Source organism: Ovis canadensis, chromosome 15, assembly GCF_042477335.2.
Source record: "Ovis canadensis isolate MfBH-ARS-UI-01 breed Bighorn chromosome 15, ARS-UI_OviCan_v2, whole genome shotgun sequence".
Classification (NCBI taxonomy): domain Eukaryota; kingdom Metazoa; phylum Chordata; class Mammalia; order Artiodactyla; family Bovidae; genus Ovis; species Ovis canadensis.
In genome coordinates this window covers 25138242-25153667 of record NC_091259.1, presented here as the reverse complement: position 1 = coordinate 25153667, position 15426 = coordinate 25138242, and the positions used below count along the sequence as shown (strand labels likewise).

General features: G+C 37.8%; 1 protein-coding gene across 2 annotated transcripts in view; it reads left to right on the top strand.

Moving 5' to 3' along the window:
• Window positions 1-15426, top strand: part of SLC35F2 (solute carrier family 35 member F2) — a 66404-nt gene that overhangs the window by 45490 nt on the left and 5488 nt on the right. For both annotated transcript variants that reach the window (XM_069554943.1, XM_069554944.1), the window contains 6 exons: window positions 2808-2983; window positions 5508-5635; window positions 10831-10990; window positions 11825-11981; window positions 12541-12593; window positions 13637-13791. In XM_069554943.1, coding sequence (XP_069411044.1) covers window positions 2808-2983; window positions 5508-5635; window positions 10831-10990; window positions 11825-11981; window positions 12541-12593; window positions 13637-13791 — 829 coding nt within the window. The remainder of the gene's footprint in view (window positions 1-2807; window positions 2984-5507; window positions 5636-10830; window positions 10991-11824; window positions 11982-12540; window positions 12594-13636; window positions 13792-15426) is intronic.

Here is a 15426-nt window from a genome sequence, read left to right as displayed (position 1 = left end):
TATATAGCAGCTTGTTTGTTTAGAACCAGTAAGGAGGAGAATCAGTAGAGTTGGCTAGCAAGATGGAAGTTATAACCTCATCTAATGTATTCATGGAAGTGGTAGCCTGGGTTTTTTTTTTTTTTTAGTTGAAGTATAGTTGATGTACAATAGTATATAAATTACAGGTGTACCATATAATGATTCACACTTTTTAAGGGTTATACTCCATTTGCAGTAACTATAAAATACTGGATGTATTCTCTGTGTTGTACAGTCTGGTATCCCATTATTTTATTTGAATTCTAATGGTTAGAGTCAAATTAAAGATCCAGCTCATGTTCAGATGGAAGCGATTACACAGAACAGAGCTATCCAGAAACAGATTCACTGGTGGCCATCTTAGATGGTGCTTTCATGCATTACTTTTCCAGGCTTCTTGCCCATGGCTCTTTGCACTTGTACCTTAGGCATAGACCACTTGCTTCCAGAACCCACCATTGGATGTTTGTGCCTCTACATTTGGGCCTACAGTTACTTCTTGGATTCCCTTCTCCCTACTTCTTCCTCTATCAACCTCTTATATACATCCAAATCTAACTGAAAAATTGTCTGTTCCATAAAAGTTTTCTCAGTTTTCCCTCTGGCTGCTAACTCCCTCATTCAGAATTAACCTGTGTGCTCTCTCAGCCCTTTTTCACTTGTACCACTGTTATAAGATTGCTTTCTGTAACAACAAAAAAATGGTTTGTGTGGTTTGCTTTCTGCAGTTTTCAGTTGGTTGCTAAGGTACTTCTCTTTTAAAATGAAGACGGGTAGGCTCTAGATCTTGTTCTACTCTGGATTCAAAGTACCCGTCTCTGAAGTGGTGATTCACAGTCTTGGCAGCTTTTGGGATTACTTGGGGAGCTCTGAACATCACTGATGCCTGGACCCACCCCTCGAGGTGATAGTATAATTGGTCTGGGGTGCAACCTGGGGTATTAACATTTTTAAAAGCTCTGTGATTCTAACATGTAGGTAACACTGAAAGTCTCTGCTTCTAATTGAAGAAACCAAGTCTCTGGGAGAAATGAAAGGATAAGAAAATGTTAAACATTTAATAAACAGATAAACTTTAAAACTAGAGTTAAAGTTTAGTTAAAAAAAATCACACACACACAATTCAAATAATATATGACATAGCTAAGTAATCAGTTCAGTTCAGTTCAGTTCCTCAGTCGTGTCTGACTCTTTGGGATGCCATGAACCGCAGCACGCCAGGCCTCCCTGTCCATCACCAGCTCCCAGAGTTTACCCAAACTCATGTCCATTGAGTCGGTAATGTCATCCAACCATCTCATCCTCTGTCGTCCCCTTCTCCTCCTGACCTCAATCTTTTCTAGCATCAGGGTCTTTTCCAGTGAGTTGGCTCTTTGCATCATGTGCCCAAAGTCCTGGAGCTTCAGCTTCAGCATCAGTCCTTCCAATGTATATTCAGGACTGATCTCCTTTAGGATGGACTGGTTGGATCTCCTTGTAGTCCAAGGGACTCTCAAGAGTCTTCTCCAACACCACGGTTCAAAAGCATCAATTCTTTGGCGCTCAGCCTCCTTTATAGTCCAAGTCTCACATCCATACATGACTACTGGAGAAACCGTTGCCTTGACTAGACAGACCTTTGTTGACACAATATTGCCTCTGCTTTTTAATATGCTGTCTAGGTTGGTCATAACTTTCCTTCCAAGGAGCAAGCATCTTTTAATTTCATGGTTGCAGTCACCATCTGCAGTGATTTTGGAGCTCAAAAATATAAAGTCTGTCACTGTTTCCACTGTTTGCCCGACTGGATGCCATGACCTTAGTTTTCTGAATGTTGAGTTTTAAGCCATCTTTTTCACTCTCCTCTTTCACTGTCATCAAGAGGCTTTTTAGTTCTTCTTCACTTTCTGCCATAAGGGTGGTGTCATCTGCATATTTGAGGTTACTGATCTTTTTCCCAGCAGTCTTGATTCTAGCTTGTGCTTCTTCTAGCCCAGCATTTCTCATGATGTACTCTGCATATAAGTTACATAAGCAGGGTGACAAAATACAGCCTTGATGTACTCCTTTTCCTATTTGGAACCAGTCTGTTGCTCCATGTCCAGTTCTAGCTGTTGCTTCCTGACCTGCATACAGATTTCTCAAGAGGCAGGTCAGGTGGTCTGGCATTACCATCTCTTTCAGAATTTTCCACAGTTTATTGTGATCCACACAGTCAAAGGCTTTGGCATAGTCAATAAAGCAGAGATAGATGTTTTCTGGAACTCTCTTTCTGTTTCAATGATCCAGCAGATGTTGGCAATTTGATCTCTGGTTCCTCTGCCTTTTCTAAAACCAGCTTGAGCATCTGGAAGTTCACGGTTCACGTACTGCTGAAGCCTGGCTTGGATAACTTTGAGCATTACTTTTCTAGCGTGTGAGATGAGTGCAATTGTGCAATAGTTTGAGCATTCTTTGACATTGCCTTTCTTTGGGATTGGAATGAAAACTGACCGTTTCCAGCCCTGTGGCCACTGCTACTAAGTAACCAAGATGATCTCTAAATAGATCATCAGTGAACTAGGGGGATATGTATTTTTGTGGGAGAAATTAGAAGTATAAAAGAGAAGAAAATTGTAGTTGTTGAAAATCCAACACTTTTTGTGCATATGAAGTAAGTGATAAAATGAAATAAAGAGCCACCTGGAATTATTAGCATTTTCCTTTCTGTTTAGCCCTAAAGCGTGTGTGTGCATGTGTGTGTGTGTGTGCATGTGAAATACATAAATTATTTACCAGTTACTCTTATTTTCTCCTTTATTTTCTAGGAATATTTTGAAAACAATTGCCTTAGGTCAGATGTTATCCTTGTGTATATGTGGGACAGCCATCACCAGCCAGTATTTGGCAGAAAGATATAAAGTCAATACTCCCATGCTACAGAGCTTTATCAACTACTGCTTGCTGTTTCTAATTTATACAGTGATGCTGGCATTTCAATCAGGTATGTCAAATTACCTTTTTAACAAATTATCTTCATAAAAATTTTGGCTCTATACATTCAAAAAATAAAACATGAACCCAAACCAAAACCAAGAACTGGAAACTGCTGCTATTTTTATAAAAGTCACTAGAAAGGTATGACACCTCTGAATTCTATGAAGTTAGTGACTAGAGTGATTAAAATGAGTAGCATCAAACTGTAACACAGGATTTGTAAAAAAAAAAAAAAAAAGTGTAAATGCCATTATAAGTTTCACCTTTTTTCCTCCCCTGTGGTTGATAAATTTAAGAGACAGTGTTAAAAACACTTAAAAAGTCAAGAACCTCACTTTCCAAAATATGTATTTCCAGCTAAGTGGAGAACGCTAAGTAGAACACCACTGCCTGTAAATGTGAGTGAAACAAAACAAGGAATTAACATCTTATCACAAGATTGATTTCAAGAGTTTAAAGACAGTGGATAACCCAGACTGGGAGGGTGCAATACTACCATTTTCATCACATTTAAAGCATATGATAAAATTAGCAGTGTGTTGGTTTTAATATGAACATTAATACATCAATGGTATTCCTATATGTCAGGATAAATAACTTACTTTTGAAAGAAAGTGGAAACCAATTATGAGAAGGGGGTACTTTCCTAAGGGGAAAGCACCAAATTTGGCAAGAGCTGTACAAGCTGGAAATAGAACTGGTATGTCGTGGTTAATAGCCTCAGAATTTGCTCCTCTCTGTAAGAATTGGCCTTTAGGAAGTCAGTGTGATTTGTAAATGTATCAGTGAAGTCCCTCTAAGGGATGGCTATTATTGTGTTTAGTTGCTAAGTCGTGTCTGACTTTGCGACCCCATGGACTTTAGACCACCAGGCTCCTCTGTCCATGGGATTTCTCAGGCAAGAATACTGGAGTGGTTTGCCATTTCCTTCTCCAGGGGTTCTTTCTGACCCAGAGATTGAACCTCCATCTCCTGCATTGCTAGTAGATTCTTTACCACTAAAAAAATGATACGTAAATAAATAAGTGAAGTCCCCTAAGGGATGGTTATTATTAATAGATGCCTTCCATGCTATCTCATGTTAGGAAGACTGTGTTTTTAGGATATTCCTGCTAGTTGGGATTTAATGATAATTATTGTGGATGGTGACTGCAGCCATGAAATTAAAAGACACTTGTTCCTTGGTAGAAAAGCTATGACCAACCTAGACAGCATATTAAAAAGCAGAGACATTACTTTGCTGACAAAGGTTCGTATAGTCAAAGCTATGGTTTTTCCAGTAGTCATGTATGGATATGAGAATTGGACCATAAAGAAAGCTGAGCACTGAAGAATTGATGCTTTTGAACTGTGGTGTTGGAGAAGATTCTTGAGAGTTCCTTGGACTGCAGGGAGATCCAACCAGTCCATCCTAAAAGAAATCAGTCCTGAATATTCATTGGAAGGACTGATGCTGAAGCTGAAGCTCCAGTACTTTGGCCACATGATGCAAAGAGCCGACTCAGTGGTAAAGACCCTGATGCTAGGAAAGATTGAGGGTAGGAGGAGAAGTGGGGAACAGAGGATGAGATGGTTGGATGGCCTCATCGACTCAATGGACATGAGTTTGAGCAAACTCTGGGAGATAGTGAAGGACAGGGAAGCCTGGTGTGCTGCTGTCCATGGGGTTGTGAAGAGTCAGACACAACTGAGTAACTGAACAATAACAGAATTTGACTATGATTCTCTCTGCCTTTATTTCTTTGCAGGTTATCTTACCCATAAAGCCTTCTTGCATATATGCCAACCCTATATCTCCTTGTAATGCTAGATTCTCCAAAGAAATTATTCACAGTTAACTTGAATAAATAGAATTTAAGGGATAAAAGGTGTTTCTTCAATGATGTCACTAGGCTGTTTTTCCAAACTTACCACTGGCTTAATTTTCTGTTGAAAGCAGATATTTTCCAAAATAATGACCACAAACAGAGTTTTGGTCTGTTTGATAAAGTTATAAGAAAACATTTCATTTCATAAGATGATCTGGATGTTATATTTCTGTTGCAGTAGGAAAGAAAAAGGAATTCAATGAATTTAACCACTCTTACTTCCTTTATCTTTGGTGTTTTTATTGAGCACTTGGTCTATGATGACATCTTAGCTTGCGCCTCATACTAGAAGAAAATCTGACCAACTCTGCTGAGCTGTTGCAGGAGTTTGAGTTATGAGTAATGGACATTAGGAGGGACCATGTTCAATGTACATGGTGGTAAAGTATGTGCCTGTAATGCAGGAGACCTGGGTTCCGTCCCTGGGTTGGGAAGATTTCCTGGAGGAGGGCATGACAATCCACTCCAGTATTCTTGCCTGGAGAATCCCCATGGACAGAGAAGCCTGGTGGGCTACAGTCTATAGGGTCGCAGAGAGTCAGACACAACTGAGCGACCAAGCACAGCCCAGCACAAACACTAGCTTTGAGTCTTTATCTCTAAATTAACATGCATGGAATAATTTTCAAGTAACATGTCCTAATCTAGATTTCTTTCAACCAGGTAGTGATAATCTTTTATACATCTTGAAAAAGAAATGGTGGAAGTACATCCTGCTTGGACTAGCAGATGTAGAGGCTAATTACCTGATTGTCAGAGCATACCAGTACACAACTCTAACCAGTGTCCAGGTAAGAGGGAGTCCTCTGACCAGTTTGGATTTTATAGCTTTAAGAAAGGAATCTGAACTCATATGTGCTCACCTAATTTGCTTAAGAACCTGTTCACTCAGAAAAAAACTAAAAACAGTAGATGCTGTCTGTTTTCCAGTGGAGCATGTGTGCTAATGAGAAAGGCTTCCTGGAATTAGTGAAAACATATACAAGTTAATCTGTTCCCAAATTGCTAATGCTGTAGATGAATAGAACAGTTGCTACCAAATAAACATAAATATTTAGCTGGCAGTCGATGCTGTGATGTTGGCAAGAGTTCTGTTCTGTGTGTTGCTTAAATGGTATATAAAGTGAATATACTATTGTGTCCCAGATAAATTGGAGTCTTACAAGTAAAGTAGATATCTAAGACAACTAATAGGTTGTTGTCTTTTTGTTGTCTGTTGTCTAATAGGGCATTAGACATTTTGGGAAGAGGTGGCAGCCAAAAGTAAAACTTATATCTATTCCTTTTCTAGGTTTATTCTCATTAGATTGAAAGAAAAATGTTCCTACATAGCGGTACTTTTCAACTTGGTGGAGTTGAGGACGACTGATTAAGTTGTCTTAACATTAGGGAGTTCCCTGGTGGCCTTAGTGGTTAGGATTCTGGGCTTTCACTGCTGTGGCCGAGTTTGATCCCTGGTCGGTGAACCAAGATCCAGCAAGCTATGTGACACACCCTAAAAAAAGAAAAGAGTTGTCTTAACGTTAGCAAACTGTGGAATGTATCATAACACTGACTCCTTATTGCCAACAATAAAATGTGTTGTAAATGGAGATGAAAGTAAAATAGATTCCCATGTCGGGTTTAGACTTCACAGTTTACTGAATTTACGACTTAAAAAAAAATGGTTGCGGCATGTGGTATCTACTTTCTTTACCAGGGATCAAACCTGAGCTCCCTGCATTAGAATCGCAGAGTCTTAGCCGCTGGACCACCAGGGAGGTCCCTGAATTTATGACTTTTGATGCATCTTTTTGTTTTTTTGGCTGTGCTGTATAACTTGCAGAATCTTACTTCCCCAACCAAGGAGAGATTGGACCTGTGCTCTCAGCAGTGAAAGCACAGAGTCTCTACCACTGGACCACCAGAGAATTCCTGTTGCTTTACTTTTTCCTATAAAACAGAGATAGTCTTATCTCCAAATTTAAGGAACATGGAAAAATTGAAGATTTAAAGAGAAAGATTGATGATTAGTGAAAACTCGGTGTTTTTCTGATGTGAATATGCGTTAAATGCTATTATTACCAGAATGCCATTTAATACTGTGCTAAGCATTGTCCTCTGGGCTTCCCAGGTGGCTCAGTGGTAAAAAGAATCTGCCTGTCAAGCAGAAGACGCGGGTTTCATCCCTGGGTCGGGAAGATCCCCTGTAGAAGGAAATGACAACCCACTCCAGTATTCTCGCCTGGAAAATCCCATGGACAGAGGAGCCTGGTGGGAAAGATAGGAAATCTTTTATAAGACAGACATCATAAGAGACACATGAAAAACTCAGAATTTCATAGAAATTAAAACCAGGAGTGGCCTAGAAGATGCATTCATCACAAATAGTATTAAGTGTACTTTTAGCAATGAATAATGAGAGTGTAAGTATATAGAAAATGTACTCTATATAAAAGAGCCGACTCATTGGAAAAGACCCTGATGCTGGGAAAGATTGAGTGCAGGAGGAGAAGGGGGTGACAGAGGATGAGATGGTTGGATGGCATCACCAACTCAATGAACATGAGTTTGAGCAAACTCTGGGAAATAGTGAAGAACAGGAAAGCCTGGCACGCTGCGTTCCATGGACTTGCAGAGTCAGACACAACCTAGTGACTAAACAACAAATACAGAAAATGCCATTTTTCTAGTCACATCTACCTTCATGATCTCACACACAGTTTAATTGCTTGATTATAATTTCCAGAAATTTTGATCTGTGACAGATGATGTTTAGAAGTTTTGAATTGGTCAGGTCTAAACAGAGCTAAGCAAAATACTTACACTGAAGTTTTGTGACTAAAATTCATGCCTTAAACTAATCTCAAACAATTTCTTTCATCCTAGCCTCTTAGAAAAACCTAAGCATTTGGTTGTCAAAAATTAAGTACTTATGGTCCTAGGAAGCCATATTATAACAAGTGCATCTAACAACTAAACCTCCTTCCAGCAGTGAAGAGTGCCTGTCATTGGAATTCTTCAATTGGATTATCTCCTTGAGTAAACCTCTAGTCTGGTTAATCTGAAAGGGTGGAAGTTTGCTTGTTTGTTTCTTTATGGACATACAACATGCAGGATCTTAGTTTACCAACCAGGTATGGATCCAGTGCCCCCTGCAGTGGAAGCACAGAGTCCTAACCACTGGACCACCAGGGAATTCCCCCTGAGAGGGTGGAAGTTTAAATTGGATGGTCTTTGAACCTCTTTCTTAAGGATTCCTTCAAGGATTCTGTAATTGTAAATACTAATGTAGTGGTTCATGATGTGTCATGACGTTGACATTGCTGGCCTAGGTTTCTACTCATGTTACTTCTCATTTCACTTGCCATATCTACACATTCCCTACCCACAACCAGCTTCTCTCATTTTGCTATATTATTTCGAGAATGCATCCTTTTCAAAGCCCCTTCTCAAAGGCCTAATTCAATTTCATTTTTTTCTCTATAGAGTATACTCCATTGTATCACTAACAAAGTCTGATTCGTGTTTATATCCAACCTTCCTCCTCATTCCAGGTTCTTACTTCTTGTGTCTATATAATAATTTTTTTAAAGCAAAGATGAATATTTTTAATGATAAAAGGAGCAATTCACAAAGAAGATAGATATCATAAACCATTAGATACCTTATCAACAAAGAAACAAAGATATATAAAGGAAAAATCAGAAGAAATATAAAGGAAAAGAAAAAATATATAATCATAGTGAGACAATGGCAACCCACTCCAGTACTCTTGCCTGGAAAATCCCATGGACGGAGGAGCCTTGTAGGCTGCAGTCCATGGGGTCGCTAAGAAGTCAGACATGACTGAGTGTCTTGACTTTCACTTTTCATTTTCACGCATTGGAGAAGGAAATGGCAACCCACTCCAGTGTTCTTGCCTGGAGAATCCCAGGGACGGGGGAGCCTTGTGGGCTGGCGTCTATGGGGTCGCACAGAGTCGGACACGACTGAAGTGACTTAGCAGTAGCAGTGAGACATATTAACATTTCTCAGAATATTTTATCAAGTGCAGAATAAATAAGAATAGGAGCATCTTGAATGATGTCATTAATAATTTAAATATAATAGATTTATATTTAATTAATTTATATTAATCATATCCTACACAAATATATTTAAAATTTTGTATCTCATATGTTGCTATTAGATGTCCATAGGCCATTTAGAAAACCTGGCAAAAAGATAAACATTGCTTAATTTCAAAAAGTAGGATTTTGTGTGTGTGTGTGATTTAGTTATACACACATGTTATTTTTGAAATTATTTTCCATTATAGGTTATTACAAGGTATTGACTATAGTTCCCCATGCCACACAGTAAACCTTTGTTGCTTGTTGCATATCTATTTTTTTAAATCAGAAATCTAGCCAATAATTTTTAAACATTAAATAGATGGCTCTTAGAACTATAAAGCATCAAGCAGAAGGCATCTGTCACCAGGAATACATTTTGAAAAGATTCCATTTAGATAAATGACTGACTGTGATAGATACCAGATTAGAAGTCATGGAACTTTAGAGTGGCCAGGTACCTTGAGATCATTTGGTCTGACTTCTTGATTTTAGATTTTGACTCAAGAGTTGACTAGCTGGAGATCACACAGCTGGTCAATGGCAGGGCTGGAGCCTGAGGCCTTGGGAGCTCTCACCAAGATGTCGGTGCCTCTCTTATATGGCCAGTCATTGCCCACCAAAAATGGTTAAAAATAGAGCAGGTTTAAGTTTGATTTTAAGACACAATTTGAGGATAGGGAGTCTTCTGTGATAGTTTTTAGGGAGATTTTTGTCTACTTTTTTTTGTTTAAGGACCATAGTTTCGATTTTATTACTTCACTATGGCTAGATTCTTTTGGTGTCTTCCAGGACAAGCTATTATCATTTGCATCGTTTAATGGTTTGTTATTCAGGCAGCCTCAATAAAGCACTTAAGAGATTAGAGTTCTATAGATGGAATAAATAACAGAAGGCAAAGTGCCCATTCCTATACTTGACATTGCAATGAAAGGCAATCAGTAAACAACTGCGGACAGGATCAAACAAACTGCTGAGATTTAGGGCCTGCCTTGTCCGAGACTAAATAGATACAGGATGAGCAATCAAATAGCAACATCAGGAACATTATTAATAAAAGGAATGTATTTTATCCTTGAATGCACTCTACAAATGTGTGCCTTTGAGAATTGAATGAATGAAATCTCTTTTTACTTTATCTTGCAAAGATTTTGGATTTACTATAATTTTGGCACTCTTAATCCCCCTGCCTTTCAGACTGGCAATATCAGGGGTGTAGCAAGTATTTTCTGGACCCAGAATCAACAGGTGGTGGAGGAGTATATGATGAAGATGAGCGAGAGTATTTGCTGTGAGCAAGTATCTGTCTTATATGGTGGGGTTGGACACTTTGTCAGGGAGATGGTGTCTGTTTGCTTTCTCATAATAACCTGTTCTTTTTGTAGTTCTTAAGCCCAACTGCAATTAAACATTGGTTATGCTATTTTTCTCTGTCTAGTGTTCTAAATACTCCACTTGGTACCTCTTTTATTCTCTACATTCCACCTCCTCCATTAATGTCTCCCACATATCACATACTTAAATATTTATTGACTGAATGGGTACATGTCTACTGGACTTAAGGATAAACACAAGTGAGAGTATAGAAATACATTGCATAGGCTGTTGGGCAGAATTCCTGGGTTCATCAACTGACTCCCAAACTTTTAACTGTGTAATTTTGGGCAACTCATTTAAGCTCTCTGTGCCTTTGGTTTCCTCATGGGTAAAATGGAGGTTGAAGTTCCAGTTTCATAGAGTTCTTATGAGGATTAAATGAGTTCATCCAGATAAAGCATTTAGTACAGGGCTGGCAATAATAAATGCTCAATAAACACCGATTTCTGTTATTACTTGGTCATCTTTTCACTAATGAGAGATATTTTAAGTTATTTATTTCTCCTTTCATGCAGCTTTTGGATTGCTTTGGGATTCCTGTGTTGATGGCTCTTTCGTGGTTTATTCTTTATGCAAGATACAGAGTGATCCACTTCATTGCTGTGGCTGTCTGTCTGTTGGGTGTAGGAACTATGGTTGGTGCAGACATATTAGCAGGGAGGGAAGAAAATACAGGTGAGACTGTGTTACTTATTTCTGGTTTAGTCACAGAAGACATTTTGCTTATGTCTTCACTTTTATTTTGCAAAGATAAAGTAAAAGGCAGAGAACATGTCCTGATTACCTATCTTAAAATTTTTATTTTTAGATTTGCTTGCTGCTGGTACTATGACCACTTCAACAAAGCATTCTATGTTCCTGCCTGCCCAGAGTCCTTGCTTTTTGTCACACTAGTTTGTTTTGTGTCCTGAGAGAGAACTTTCTTTATATATTTGCAATAATCTTCTTTTAGCCCATACATTTAGATTAGTTGCTGGAAACCCTACTGTAGGTTTTGTTGCCATCAAAAAGGAGACTTTGTGTACACTAAATGACCTCTATTTCAGCTACTCTGTAGATGGGAACATTTTGATATTCTTTATATCAAGGTTGAAATAGTTTATAGTATAAAATCTAAATAAGGTCTATGAATTTCCCCAATCTGCAAGCGACTTCAATGTCTCCTTTGATTGAGAAAATTACCTTGCTTCCCTGTAGTTTTCAGTGAGTTCCCATTAATAAATTCCATTAATTTCCCATGTCATAGAATCATTTTCTGGGGCCTTACATTATGGTATATACCACCATCTTCCAATCTGTTAGTTTCCTGAAAATCCAAAATAAGAAAAATGAAAGCAGAATTGTGCCAGAAAGCGAGAAGAGTAAGAGTCTTTAAACTTTTAAAAAGCAGGGTTTCTTCTCCTGTAAAATCTTATTTAGATGATTATGAGTCAGATATACTTCTGGAAGCAAGCTGGAGAGTTTTCTCTAGTGACAATGTATCCCTTTTTATGGCTTATCTCTCTATAGGTAATAATGTTCTGATTGGTGACATCTTGGTCCTTCTTGGAGCTTCCCTCTATGCTGTTTCTAACGTGTGTGAAGAATACATTGTGAAGAAGCTGAGCAGACGGGAGTTTTTAGGAATGGTGGGCTTATTTGGAACAATTATCAGTGGCATACAGCTGTAAGATTCTAAACATATCCTTAAAAACAAAATCAGCAAATATGTCATAGATGATTAGTTTCCAGCTACTAACATTCATTGTTTACTTGGCCTAAATTCATATTCAAAATCAGTAGCTTGCTAAATATCTATTAGAAGATTGTTAAAATGTCAGTAATTATGCCTCATTTTTTTACACATGTTTGATGCTTAAGATTCCTGCTTATAATATCATTAGACTTTGTATTACCAGTGAAGACGTTCTTTTTCAGTTATTCCTAGAAAATATTAACTTCCTATTCATAATATCATGTTTCCCTCCTGTAGCTGACTACCACTAAACAGTGCTTCTAGGGGTGTCAAACATGTGTTTATGGACTCCTTTGAGTTTAATTCTTTATCATTTAATTAAAGATAGTTTTTTAAAATATTTTATGAAAACCAAAAGTCAACATAATTCATTACCTTAAAAGCTGAAGCACTTAAAGTAAAGTACTTAAAGCTTGAAGGAACTTACTTGTTCATAAAACAGTGAAAATTTATATAAAGATGTCTCTGTGACCTCTTGTTTTAATCACAGATTGATTGTGGAATATAAGGACATTGCCAGCATTCACTGGGACTGGAAAATTGGTATGTATTATATATATATATATAATAATTATTTTTAGTCTTTCCCCTGACACACACCAAGAAATATTTTAATAATACTATTTAGTCATTTTTATATAAAATCGAGTAATTTAGTACACAGAAAACTATAGTGGTTTATGTCAAGTTTTCTCTGAGAACTTGTAAATGAACCCCCGTAAAAGTTAATCCTTAATCTTTACCTTCAAGAATAACCTTTCTTTACTAGGAATTCTGAATAAGACTGACCTTTGGTCACACTAGCTTTCAACTAGATCTATATTTCGTGTCCTCAGACTTCTTGTAAAGATTGCCTGCTTGATATAATCAGTGAAGTATTAACTTAAATAATCTGATGGTGTGTAGTCACTACCATCTTGATTGCTTCTCTCATCTGATAGTCTTAAGCATCTGCCCAGATAAACAACAGAAGACAGCAGCAGTGGGACAGTCAGGAAAGATTTGAACCTTATGGATGGAAAAAAGTAGTGCATGAAGTGTCATTGAATTGAAATTCATTTACCATGCTTGGATGATTTCATTCAAGTAAATAACTTAGATTTCCTGTGTATGTACTGTGTATGTGTTGAATGAGGTTGGAGAAGTGGTTGTGAAGCAGAGATACTAAGTAGTCAGCACCCACATGACTAGCTCTCTTATAGGATGAACAAAAGATAAGACTCTAACAACTGTCTTTGATACCCTAAGAATACTTTATTCTGAATTCAACCACACAAATTGTGTCCAACCATGATGTCTTTTATCGTTGGCACCTCACCGGGCAGGTGTGGATAGCATGGAGTGAAAAGAGCTGTTAGCTTACACCATAAGCAAGATTCTATGGCCTTGATCATCTAACACTCTGTTGTAGTTCTTCATCTACATCACATGAGAACTTTGTATGTCTTATTTGTAATGCTTACTGTTAATAAGGGACTTTGTGGCCAGTATGTTAAAGGATCAGGGAATTTTACATCAGGCAAGTTTTATCCTTTATCTTTTGATTTGTTCCTTTAACATTAGATATTCCATTTTTCCCCCCACAGCCCTGCTATTTGTAGCATTTGCCCTCTGTATGTTTTGCCTGTATAGCTTCATGCCACTGGTGATGAAAGTCACCAGTGCTACTTCTGTCAACCTGGGCATCCTGACAGCTGACCTCTACAGTCTTTTCTTTGGACTCTTTCTGTTTGGCTATAAGGTGAGCAAATAGATCTTGTTCAATAAGAACATTTTTTTGGTGTAAAAGAAGTAGTGGGTTTCTTTAAAATTTTAGATCCCAAAATAAAACCTTCTCATCTCCTTAGCAAGAATTTCTTACTGCCTTAGAAATCTATCTTTCCATAGTATAAAGCTTGTTAACCTGCCTGCTATTACAATCATTTGAACAAATAGAATGTCAGCTGTTGCTTGGTAATGTTACTTTTAGCTGGGTATAGCAACTGTATTTCTTTATCCTTATAAAGTTTTAGATCTGGGTGGAAATTACACGGTGTTGATTGACACTATTCCCAGGAATTGACCATGAACTCAGAATGCCTAGTTCAGTGTATTCCCAGAAATTTCTGCTTCAGAAGCATAAACCATTCTTGCTTTTCAAAATGACATCACAGAAACTAGCTGTTATATTTGCAAAAAACCTACTGGTTGTGGTATTCACGAACCAAGCCTGAAGAAGTATTTATAGCTTTTTGGTGGCATCATTAAAAAGTGACAGATGTCAGAGTGAATCAGAACAGTGATCTTGATAGGCTTAGGTTCTTTCCTGTGATAAAAATCATTAAGGGGTACAAAGCAAGCCTTTCAAGTGTTAGCTGTTCCATGCTGGTGTTATTGCTTTTCACATGGCTACCACTAGAGGACCGTGGTGATTTTATTCTGCAGTTCAAGGCCAGCTGATGGCTACCAGAGAAAGCTTGAAAGCTCTGCAGTATAACTTGTGGCCTGGCTCACGTGTGCTTTTTTTTTAAAACTAAACATATTGAGATAGCATTAGTAGTTTAACATGTACTTTTCCCTCATAAATAAAATATTGTCCAAGGAGGAAGTAAGCTTAAAGAAATAAAAGCTTCAAAGTGAAAATACACTTGTCGCTACCTATTATAAGCTCCCTAAATGTAGTATTTGCTCTTTAATTGCTATTAACTTTAATGAGAAAAAGCCTTTTTGTGTGTCTTTTTTGCCCAAATGATTTACACTATTGTTTTCAAAATGGAACATGCAAGTGATAATTCCTTTACAGTTCTTTTGCTTCATGTGTCTTTGTCCCTGCATGTCTAGCAGCTCACTTTTAACTCTAATCAGATTTTATTCTTTTTGGTGAAAGGCTATTTCAAGACTCGTAAAGGAAAGAGGTCTGCTGTGATCTTCAGAGTAAATTACAGAGGTTGGAAATCATACAGAACATTAAGAAGATACCTAGGATTTTAGAAGAAAATTTTAAGTAAAGAATCGTAACTCAGTATATCACCAATTTTAAAAAGTGTAGCATCTAAGATAACCTGGGCTCTAATATTTTGAAACAGTTGAAGAAGATGTTAAAAATTTCTACCTTCATTGGTGTCAGACTCCACCCCCTCCCCAGATTGATCTTTAGTAAATACTCACCAAACAGAGTAGCCACAGAAACTTCCTGTGTAGATCCAGACACAAAGGGTAGAATTAAAAAAAGGTAAGAGCCTTTAATTCAGGAGACTTATTATCTCACTCCCTCAGTCTCTCTCTTCTCATAAAAGTGCCTCCATTTTATCACCTGGAGGCTCAGATGGTAAAGAATCTGCCTGAAATGTGGGAGACCTGGGTTTGATCCATGAATCAGGAAGATCCCCTGGAGAAG